Here is a 12,055-nt window from a genome sequence, read left to right as displayed (position 1 = left end):
CTAATCAGTTGCTTGACTTGATTCAAACAACCACTAGAGCACAAACACACACACACACACACATAATATGCCAGTCTCAGAGGAGAGGTCATGTGACTGAGATTGACCTGGAATCCCCAGCCCTAACAGTGGGCGCTATGGCAACGCTGTTTCCACACAGAGGAGATAACATTACCTCCCACCTGAACAAGACACACACACACACACACACACACACACATGCAATTAATAACATTGCTGGATAAATCTTTCAAGGCAGTTTTAATCGTATGATCGTTTTGTCTTTTGAAAGACTTTTGAAAGACAAAACCACATCTGTTTAGATAATATGCAGTAGGCTAGAAGTTTCCTTGCGCTACGGTAAAAGATTAAACAAACCAGAAAAAATGAATATTTGTATTTTTTTGATGTGGACATAAGGCAGTCCTGTGTTTAGTAGAGTGTGTTTACATTGAGATTACAGATAGAGCGACTTCTGTGAATTTTTTATTGGTAGCAACACGGGCGGGCAAAGTACAAGTACGCATCCTGTTGGCTTTAATTATAGCAAACGACCCCCATCACAAGACACACAGACTACACGTCATCCCATTTTCTGTTCATCTCAGGAGGAAATGAATGACTTTGAGTGACACGTGGGTCGTGTAGCTCACAGTGTGAACCGACAGCTTCTGACGTCCGAGCTGGTTTCTCAGAATGATGGCGACCAGCTGATGAGCAGTCAGATGTGCTGTGATGTGCCTCGTTAATACGTCTTATGTGCATCTCTCATATTTTAACATCATGACTTTATGTAACATGTTGAGGTCACAGATGTACTGGAGGACAAACCACAATACTACAATATATCAGAAGCTGCATTCAAGTAGTTTTGACCTGCTGTTATGAGAATATCGGTTTATGTCTTCTCTCTACCTTTTCACTTCGATTTGATGATGGGGATATCATCACTGAAACCTGTTCTGCTGCTCACATCAACATCCACCTTTCTGCTAAAATTGCAACAACAAAAAAAAAATCACCAGGAATAAGTACTACTCAGCATCATCAAAGTCACTTGTTTCACTCCAAATAAACTTACACACACTCTCCCCCTCACTCACAAACAACTAGGATGGGCTTTTTAAGATAAGATTTTATCAAGCAGGGCGCATGGTGAAGTTTACAGTGAAATCATGTCAACAACTCTCTTGTTGTTTTCAGGTTCCAACCAAAAAGCTGAAGAAGTTTGAGAAGGAGTATCAGACACTGAGAGAGAGCCAGCTGCAACAAGAAGACCCCATCGACAGATACCAGGTACGTAGGACATGCACTCGCACATACTTTCACATAACACAGACAGTACACACAAATCTTACTTTCTGTTATCACTTGGGTATTGAATTTAAAAACTCAGATTTTTTTGGTTCATTAGCACATGCAGTTTATGTATGTAGCCTACTGTAGGAGCAGCTTTGTCTCCTGTGTGTTTTAATTGAATAACCTCTCAGATTTCAGTCTTATAGTCGGTAAAAAAAAAAAATCACTTTGCTCTTCAATAATGTGACTAAAACACTGTGCTTTTGTTGTGGTTAGGTCATAAAAAATTCAAGATTCTTGTAAGGAGCTGTGTTTGTTAAAATAAACCACATTTCTAAGATTAGAAAACTCTCGTGAGCACGAGTCAGTTCATCAGACTCTTCCTTCGTTAATGTTTGTGACACCGTTCTGGCAGCGCAGCGGTGCTGACTTTCATCGCTCTTGACCCAGGCAGCTATGAAATTTATTTTTGGGCAAAGCTGCCGGGATGCTGTCAGAGAGGTTTAGCTGCTGCGACTTTATCTTGTCTGATACTTCAAAAGGTGAAAACAGGAGAGGTGAGGCAGATTTACACACAAGCATCATTCACACTAACTCAAACAGTCAATAGACAGCATCACTTGTATCGAATGTTGTCTAATTTTAGCCATTCCTTTCTCTCCTCCTTGGTTTTAATCTGTCACATCCACTTGAACTATAGTTAAAGTCTTTATTTTCAAATTTGGCTTTGAAATGAGAAAGATTAAATTAAAGCTATTCAGGTAAAAAAAATGTGATGTCTGCAGACTTTATGTAAATTTAAAGGAACAGTTCAGAATTTCCGAGTTCATCTTTGATGTGTACACCCACTGCTTATGTAGTATGTAGAAAGTATGTGTCATTTCTCAGTTTCCACTTCTTTACTTTTTCCTTTTTGACAAGAAGTTTTCAAGCCAACAAGTTTATAAGTTATGAAGTCTTATTTTCCCTAAAGGAGTCACAGCCTGTGATGCCAGCTATGTTATAAACTTCACAGCTCCATCTGAGCAGAGAGGAAAGCTCTTATTGTGTTACACAGATAGTCCTGTGTGATTCTCCGCACACTAAACTGCTGATGCTGACACAAGTTGTCGAGTGCAAACTGGTGTTAAAACCTTCATTCCCAATTGTGATAAATTCAGTTCCTTACAGGAAAGTGAAGGGAGCACTCAGCAGCAGTTAATAGGCGGAGTAGCCTTTTTTACCCCATGGCTGGAAACCAGTGTATTTTGACCTACAAGAAAATCTTTGTTAAGATATGAAGGGGATGCATTTGTGTATGACAACTATATCACCCAGAGTTGTTTGCTGTTTCATTGCTCCCACCCACTTTTAAGCCAAACCCCACCATGATTAGCGTTGGAGGTTTAAAAGATTGGCCTTAACATGACTAATGAAATTCCTCTGGCCCCGACTGAATAAACTCAAGAAGACACTGTTTAAATTCAGCGACTGGCTTGTTTCCTTGTATAATTTTGAAAGTTCAAGTGCAAACAATAATCAGGCTGCCTTCATGATGAAATATCACTTAAGTGGTAATTGTGAGGCAATATACACAAACAACCAGGAGAACTTGCAACACAAGAACAAAAAAAACACACTTACACATCAAGTCATGTCATTGTTTTTCCCTTCAGGCAGAAGTGATATGTTGTGGCAAACAGCAGAGCCGTGTACGCGGCTGGTTGTGGAGGGAAGGAAGGAACTTTTATTGTAGATAAGATGTTGGATCAGAGCCACGTCTTCTGCAGCGAGTGGAAAGACTTTGTTACAGAGCAAGAGGACAAAAAGACACAAAGGAGGAATGTTGCCACTTGTAACTTAACACAGGGTTAAACTGCACGCGAAGGAACGACCGCTTGGATTTTGATCGCTTAAAGTTTAATTGTAAGTCAACAATTTTTGTACGGTTTTATCCTCCAGGGTTCGTCGCCTTGTTTGGGGTGTGTTTGTATTTTTGCGTGTCTCATGTGCTCATTTCTAAAATGTAGGTGTGACTTCTGTGGGCAGTTGCTCTTTTTCTTGGCTGCTTTGAGTGTTTATATTAATACAAAACAACCAAGCCTTTAAAAAAGGGGAGAGTGAGTGAGAGGGAGGGAGAGTGAAGAGCTGTGAAGTGTCAGAGAGAGAAGGGAAACTCCTGCCAGGATCATGAGTTTAACTTTAGTCTGTGCTGCTGGAGGCTCGATATGAACACGTTGTTGTTGTGACTGTGGACAGCAGCACGGTAAGCTGCCTCTTCTTCCTCCTCACCTTTTATTATCAGAGGTTTAGGAGGCACTTTTTACGTTTTACTGTGCTTTAACATTGGTTGATGACATTAACAATGGGTTTTAGACTTTTTGGAGTTTGTCTGACTCTGATTTCTGTTCAGTCGGTGAGGTAGAAGATTTTCATGTAGATTTGTAGCTGTTCATCAGTCCGAAGCATAACATATGCAACAGAGGAGACTTTCCCCTCTCCACTAACTGAGACAATGTAGGACTTTCCTCTGTGCGCCCAAATTAAACTCACCACTTCACTGCATGCAGGAAGTCGGTTATAGAAACTGAGGAGCCACATGAGGGCTCTTCCCAGGGAAAGCAGGACTTTTTTTCTTTTTTTTTAACCTTCTTCCCACTGATGTCTGTTGGTGTGATGTATGATATAATGCAGCAGAGAGATGTTTACTGGAGAACACCCTCTGTGCGCTGTTACAGTTTTTATTTTCACAGATCGGCTAAAACTCCCTTTTCTGCACATGTATTTTAATACATGTGTGTGTGATTGTGTGTGTGGGTGGAAGGGTGGGCTGCTCGCAACCGTGACAACTATGTCGTCCCATTGAGGCATGGCTGTCATGTGAGACTCTTTACTGGCAAACTAGCAGTCATGAGACTCCACTAATGGTCTACAATGCGGACGTTAAATGAATGTGTGTGTCTGTTTGTGTGTAGTCGTATTTTGATTTTAAGGCTGCAGTGGCGCTTCTGCCTTTTTCTAAACCCATAGAATCAGGAAATATGGTTTGGTTGTCAACTGTTTTACATCAGAAGTGAAAAATTCTGCTGTTTTTTAATTTTTTATTTATTTTTTACCTCTGCTGTGACAGGTAATGTTGCTCTTAAGTGTTTGCATGATGATTCACAGTCAGCAGATTAAACCTTAACCCAGAGGACCAAATGGAGGATTCATAACACATACTCATAAAGTTCTATAAGATGTATTTAAGGAAAAACAATAATAATACAATAATGGATCCTGTAACTCTGTGTGTGTCTTGTTTGTGTGTGCAGAGGGAGAACCGTCGTCTTCAGGAGGCCAGCATGCGACTAGAACAGGAGAACGACGACTTGGCCCATGAACTGGTCACCAGTAAGATCGCTCTGCGGAACGATCTCGACCAGGTAACACAGCACCTGTTATTTAAAGTGAAGTCGGGATTTAATGACTTGTTGGATTTTGTCCTTTGTTCAGTAAAACCGTGTTTACATGCTCTGTTTGTTTCCAACTCCCACCACTGGTTATATTCACAATGAGGAGAATGAAATGCTCCAAATGCACGTCCTTTTTTGACTTTATTTCCGAAGTTGAGAGAATTAAAAAATAAAAACATCCACTCTGACAGCAATATCAACAGACAGATGTAGCTGTAAGCAGCAAAACATCCAAGCCTTTCCTGATATTAAACACAGTGAGTGCAGCTCCACTGGGCAGCTCTCAGTGTGAATCTCTGGAGCTGTGTCAGTGAGTTAATGCTGAAGGCTCTGAACATGAGTTGGTCTATTAAACCCCAAAGCTGCATCTCTCATTGCCTCAGCTCGGACTGCGTTTGAATGTGTCTGTGGCGTGTGAAAATGGTGCTGTGCTACATGCTCAGTGTGTTTCTGTGTGTGTATGTGCATTCAGGCAGAAGACAAGGCCGATGTTTTGAACAAAGAGCTGCTGAGCACTAAGCAACGTCTGGTGGAGACCGAGGAGGAAAAGCGACGGCAGGAGGAGGAGACGGCTCAGGTAACATCCGTCCTCTGTTTACTGTGCCTCCATCTCGTTCAGCTCATTAACAAACTGCCGGTGAATTGGTTTACTGTAGGGATCTCTTCAGTCTAAGCGTTGGTATGGTACTCCAGAATACAAAATATATCTTCAGAAGGTAACACAGTACGTGTCTCAGCTTAATGGCCTTGCTGTTATATTTCCTTATACCATTGAAATGCACAACTTGTAATCAACAACATTAATCAGCTTCTGTTGACGATCAAAGAAAATAACAACAACAGTGGCTCATTATCATCGTTATAAGTCGCAGGGGCAAAGAGAACATGTATGCCGAGTAATTACAGCAGATTCAAAGACGCTGTCTGCAAAACCTATAAGCTTATATCTTTCTATTGTAAATGATACTGAGAAATGTGTAATAGGTATTGATCAACAACTCAATTAAAACCCTCAATGTCAAATTCTGGCCTTTTTTTTAACCCTCTCAGAGCTGGAGAACTCATTGCATTGATATTTCACTATACCAATATAATACAACCTGACTTGAAAGAAGAATAAATTTAACTAAAAAGGAGCAACATCGTCCTGGCTGTAAATTTACTTTAGGTGTGAGAGTCAAAATGTTGCTTATCAACTCATTATTGATCACCAAAGTAGCCATTATTATTGTAATTTAGAGTTGTTGTTTTTTTTAAAGGGACAATTCAGTTTAACTGAATGATTCATAATTGATACAAGACGTATTTTATTGGCATCCATTTGAATACATGTATGTGAAAATGTTCTGTTATAGTGTCCTTTCATTAATATCCCATCTTACGTTGTTATGTTGTCTGTCCCCAGCTGAAGGAGGTGTTCAGGAGAGAGCTGGAGAAAGCAGAACTGGAGATCAAGAAAACCACAGCAATCATAGCTGAATACAAACAGGTTTGACATTTGTGTGTGGATTCATATGAGCACGTAAAGAGTTTTGGTAGAAAATATGACATCAGCCTGCTGATTTTTATTTCTCCCTGGACAAAAGAGTTTTTTTTTCTTCAGTGCATCTCTTATCTTGCGGTTCAAACATTTCATCTCTTATATAACGTGACATTCCCTCTGTGTTTCAGATCTGCTCCCAGCTGAGCACCAGGCTAGAGAAGCAGCAGGCAGCAACGAAAGAAGAGCTGGACATCGTCAGGGTGAGACCACAGTGTTTAATGCACAGCTACTGTAGTGTGGAGGGCTGCTGTCAGTGTGGAGACTTAGCCACAATGTGTTGCATCACAAGATGAAGGATTTTGTTGGCACTGTTTGTCTTTGAGTGCACATGAAGCAGCCAGACAAGCCCAGATTGGCTCATCACACCCATGCACAACTTGTTGCACAAATAGTCGTACCACAGTTTAGTCCTGTAAGACCTGTGTCCTTTGGGTGTGGAGGGGTTGGATCTTAGGCCTGGATAACAATGAAGACAGTCTGATTTACCCTGATAATAATATGTACAGTATTGCAACAGGACATCACTCAGAAACATGCTGCTGTTGTTGTGGGACAAAACACAGGATGGGACCATTCAGGAGATCTGTGTGTGTGTCAGTGTTAATGCAACACCTGCAAATGCTAATATGACACAAGCTCTTTAAATTTCAGATTTACAGTCAATACATTGTAAGCAGAATGGATACAAAGAAAGATCAGATGTAGATAATATAACCACTCCGGAGTTTGTGATTGACTGATTTAACATGCTAAATTTCACTTTGAGCAATGATTCGATGGAGAAATAAACAAAGGAAAAATACAGGTTTTGTTGCTTCCAAGCAAAAACAAGAAAAATTGAGTAAAAAGAAGAGATGGATCACACAAGATCAGGCCATATCGCACTAAATAAATCCATCACTTTTTGCATCAAGCCTGAGAGTTTGTTATTGATGTTTTACTGCCTGTAAATGAAACACATGCCGTGAATATGTTCTGCCAGACCAGATGTGCTTCCCTGCTGCAGCACAGCTTCTGATGCATCTATGTTTGTGCTAGAACATGAACCTGTCACATTTCCACACAGTATGCCCATCACCAATTTATGTTTGTGTTCCTGTGCAGAATAAAGTAATGGGCTGCGATCACTGTAAGGACCTGTTCAACACCCTGGGTGGCCTCCAGGCCTCGTCTCCTGGCAGGGACAAGGCATCGATGGAGCCGCTGGACGAGGAAAAGGACGGGCTGAAGGAGCAGCTGAGGCACCTGGAGCTGGAGCTGGCTCAGACTAAACTGCAGCTGGTGGAGGCCAAGTGTCGCATCCAGGTCAGCAGCGTGAAATCAGTAACATGAGTAACAATAATGATCGTTTTTGCAGAGCAACTGTTACTGTAGATAATTTAATTTTGCTTTATTAGCCTATTATCCTATCTTGACATAACATACCACTAAAGCACCTGAACATACTGATGAACCACATGCATTTGCTCATGAATGACAGGAGATGTGTTAAAGGGATAGTTCAATATTTTGGTAAATTGGCCCATTGCCATAATCCCTATAGTTTTAGGAGTAGGTTCGTTACCTTTAATTGTCGGTGCAAGCTATTTTTAGAACGGCGGAGCAGAGCCGCAGGCTGCTCAGAGCTACACTACGGAGGCTAAAGGGATTTCTTGGTTTCCCTCATCAAACTCGTCAAATACACAATCCAACAACTCCAAAACGCTCTGGTGGACAAGTTGTGACCTGCACATTCACCACGCTATTAGATAATAGCGAAACGTTACGAGACGGCGTTGTTTTTGAGGTAAAATCATGTAAAACCGCTGATGCGCGTTCCCGTCAGGGGCAGTTTTTCATCAAGCAGTCTCTGTATTTCCCACTAAAACAACTCTGTCTGGTAACGTTCTGTTATTACCTCATAGCGTGGTGAATGTGCAGGTCACAACTTGTCCACAAGAGTGTTTTGCAGTTGTTGGATTGTGTATTTGACGAGTTTGATGAGGGAAACCAAGAAATCCCATTAGCCTCCGTAGCGTAGCTCTGAGCAGCTCGCGGCTCTGCTCCGCCGTTCTAAGACTGGCGACTGGGGCCCTGAGTGTGCTCCTCCTCCTCCATGTTCCTCCTCCTGACTCCTCTCTGCTCCTTCTTGTCACCTCTGCAGGAGCTCGAGCACCAGCGAGGTGTCCTGATGAACGAGATCCAGGCGGCCAAGAACTCCTGGTTCAGCAAGACTCTGGGCTCCCTGAAGAGCTCCGCCTCCGCATCCTCGTCCTCCAGCTCCACGTCCCAGACTCCGTCCTCTCCAAAGGAAGGCCCCCCCTAGATGACCAACCCACAACCACCCAACCCCCCCCCCGAACCCTCCTCCTTCCCCTGCAGGATGCACACTAGAGCTAAGGAACACAAGTTGAAGAAACAAGCAGCAGAGAAATGCAGTATTCCTTTTCCAACCAGTGGTTACGCCGGAGCTCAGCAGCTCCTTCGACTGCAAGTAGCTGAAAAGACGAGGGGAGGAACAGGCTGTGGAGTGGACCGGCCTCCTGTTCCCCTCTTCATGTTTACGTTTGAGTGAACTGAAAAGTGTCTGTTGACCTGCTCTGCTTCACAGGTGATGATACAGGTGAGCGTGCGTCATCACTGAGGCTCCACATTCTTTCAAAGGAGCGGAGTCATCGCTAACACTGTTTCTGTTGAGTCGGTTCTCTAGGCTCATTGTAAGCAAGGTGAATTAATCCAAAGATGGCGTTTCTTTATAGGTCAATATTTTAGCTCCACCTTGTGGACATACATTGCTAATGCAGTTATAGTCATTTTTATCTGCATTACAGTACTTTTTATTAGTTTTTAGTTTGAGAATCAGAATAAAATCTGAAATCTTACAATTTAAACAATAGTGTCAATAATAGTGATGCAACTACACACATATAGATATGAAAAGTTTGCTGCTTACAAATAGAATAATCTACATGAACCATCCTCAGCGCAGCAAAGCCACAGCACTCTGAAAAAGGAATACTGCATCTACTCCTAAACAAGAACAACACAAAGGTTGTATTTCTTTACAGTAATATAACATAAACAATGTTGTCATATAAATATGTATAACTAATTATTGATTTTTTTAAATAATCTTGTACAGTTCTTTAAGAGAAGAATAAGAAAAAAACATAAGGAAAAGTTCTTTGTTAATTTTTTTTTCTACTGTTTGGAATTTGAATGTCATCTCTCTTAGATGTTGACGTAAGCACAGTGTGTGATCGATGTGGTCGAGTCCAAACGCTGATGAGCCAAAGGGACGCAGCAGTTTTTATCTCAAATTTCACTGAGTTTTTTTTTTTTTTTTGCGTATCATATTACGCAGATGTCTAACATGCATCCATACTTTACTTTGTCATTATTTTAAGTTCGGTCAACTAAAGACAGCAGCAAAAATACTTTGTCCTTCTTGCACTTTCCCTTTCAAAGTTGGAATTAACCACAACGCCTCACGTCTTCAGTGAAGTTGTAATAGTGTGAAGTCAAAAATAGTTTGAAAATATATACAAATGCAGATTAAACTTAATTCATTAAACAATTGAAACCTTGTTTTAAATAGCAGAGTGACAAAAGGCTTCCACGGAGCCAGATTATAGTCACAGTAAACAGCATTATTTAACTCTATTCACAGGAACCAAACTCTGACCACTTCATACATGTCATCAAAATGCAGCGTAGATAACAGAGCCAGCACACTGAATCAACCATTTTTACCTTTATGATACAGTGTAGGCTCTTAAGTATCTGTTATAAAGCACAATTCATCTCTAAACAAACATCTGGAATAATAAGCAACATTACATTTCCTATATTCCACCATCTTTGACCAACAGTCTTTATCTGTTTGTGCCAACATTTTCTCTTCCCTCTGTCATGTTAACAGAAAGACTTTTATTATTGTTGTGAATTTGAAGGATGAGAAATCTTCCATGTGTCCAATGCAGACTATCGGCAGTAGTGCTCAGCTCTGTGTCGTCAGTGTAAACTTTACATTGAATGACAGCAGCCAACTGGCAGCATCTCAAAATGAGTTGTTGAAGCTTAAAAACCAAACAGCAAGAAAATGGACACTTCTCTGTAGGAAGTATAATTCACAGGCATGGAAAAGTAACATCTTGTATATCCCTCATAGTTACATGGGAAAGTGTAAAGTTACATAAACAGGAGATGGTTCCTCATTTAAATGGTAAAAAAGAAATATATCAATAGCTTTATTGATTTAAAAGAAACCGGAAAGAAAAAATGTAACGACACAAGGGTGATTTTGTTTTGTGTAGTGAGTTGACAAACAGCAATTCGCCAAAAAAAAAAGAGTCTGTTTTACAGTAGCAGTGCCAACAGTCCTGCTTCACTCTCCGCTCCCTCCCTTTCTCTGAAATCAGCCTTTGGACTCTGACTCGGCCCATGTGTACTTGTCTGTATGGGAGAGTGCGCGTATGAGTGCGTGTTTGGATGTACGTGTGTACATGTGTGTGTTCTCCACTGTAACTCAAGTGGTTCAAGTTGAAATGGTTTCTTCTTCTTCACGTGGCTGCCTTTTTTGTTAATGACTGAAGCCGCTGGCCGATGAGAGGAAAGCCATCTGACTGTTTGAAATGTCGGAGAGCGTCAGCTGTGCCATAAGATTTCTCCCTACTGCTCCGTCCCTTCCCCTCCTCCCCCCACCCACCCACCCGGTGGTCTTCCTCCATGCTCCCAGTTTCCCGAACCAGCTCCGCCGTCGACCAGAAGAACCTGCTGCATATGGTTTTCAGCAGCGCCCCGTTTCATACATTCAGATCAGGAGCTTCCCAGTACAACAGCAGTTGGAGGAAACGCACCAATGTTGTGGAAAAGGAGCAAAAAATGGAAGCTGACCGGCTTAATATCATTGAATTCCAGGTGTGTTTTGCATTTCCAGGACATTCCCTCATTCCCTGTGACAGTTACAGTGTCGTACAACCAGTGTCATGTAAACTGTGGCCAAGTTGGAGGGAACTCCCCGTCTTTTTATGTGCACTAACCCAACATTGATATTTTAAACACTATTTCAAGATGTGTGTTTGTTCGTTTGTTTGTTTGTTTAAACGTTATCCTGAGCACAGAGCATAATTATTTTTTAACTGATGATTATTGTCGCTGAGAGGACAGCTGCCAATTTGTAACTCACTCTAATTCACAGTTTGTTTCAGTGAGGGCAGGCAGTGAGCAGGATTGTGTGTGTGTAGTTTGCTGTAATGCCACGGTCCTGTTACATAGGGAGGGGCTGCTCCTCAGCTGGCAAGACTCCAACACTGTTTGCTGTACAGTAACTGTCTGACCTGCATTAATAAATTTCAGTTTTTTCTGTTGATTCTTGCACTTTTGAGATTTTATTGAACAGCAAGAACACTGAATAGAAATAATCATTTTTAGGAAATGTCAAGAATTCAAAAAGGAAATTCTGATTCAAATTAAATGTACATGACATGCAACGTAAACGTAAGTCATTTGACAGTTTCAGTTAAATAAGATTCACAACCAACTGTAAGATAAACACTGATAAATAGAGAATACAGATGTTGACGTTGAAGATATGAGGTTTTTGAAGGTTAGGAGTTTTACTTTGAGTTGTAATCATGTTACAGCTTCAAGACTCCAGCTCACCAGTTATTTAATGCTGTGCAGACTACGATGAGCAAGATAGGATAGTATCTTCCACTTGGTAAACGTGACTGGTAACTACATTTAAATAAAGTCAAAAATTGTTTAAGTTATTTAAGAACATTTGTACCTGGTTTAG

General features: G+C 41.1%; 1 protein-coding gene across 3 annotated transcripts in view; it reads left to right on the top strand.

The window, feature by feature from the left end:
* rabgap1l (RAB GTPase activating protein 1-like) overlaps nucleotides 1-11,624 on the top strand; it is a 120,600-nt gene extending 108,976 nt beyond the window's left edge. For 2 of the 3 annotated variants that reach the window (XM_085774746.1, XM_085774747.1), the window contains exons 20-26: nucleotides 1,204-1,296; nucleotides 4,593-4,703; nucleotides 5,206-5,310; nucleotides 6,139-6,222; nucleotides 6,405-6,476; nucleotides 7,381-7,581; nucleotides 8,420-11,619. In XM_085774746.1, the coding sequence (XP_085630872.1) occupies nucleotides 1,204-1,296; nucleotides 4,593-4,703; nucleotides 5,206-5,310; nucleotides 6,139-6,222; nucleotides 6,405-6,476; nucleotides 7,381-7,581; nucleotides 8,420-8,581 (828 nt within the window). In that variant the 3' untranslated portion in view covers nucleotides 8,582-11,619. Of the gene's footprint in view, nucleotides 1-1,203; nucleotides 1,297-4,592; nucleotides 4,704-5,205; nucleotides 5,311-6,138; nucleotides 6,223-6,404; nucleotides 6,477-7,380; nucleotides 7,582-8,419 lie in introns of all 3 variants that reach the window. The other variant, XM_085774745.1, reaches the window with a different exon arrangement.
* The last annotated feature ends 431 nt before the right edge of the window (nucleotides 11,625-12,055 follow it).

The sequence above is a fragment of the Trachurus japonicus genome, chromosome 4 (genome assembly GCF_045865225.1).
Source record: "Trachurus japonicus isolate A0001 chromosome 4, Traja_1.0".
Lineage (NCBI taxonomy): Eukaryota > Metazoa > Chordata > Actinopteri > Carangiformes > Carangidae > Trachurus > Trachurus japonicus.
The sequence above is the reverse complement of the archived record's forward strand: the minus strand, read 5'-3'. Positions and strand labels throughout refer to the sequence as shown.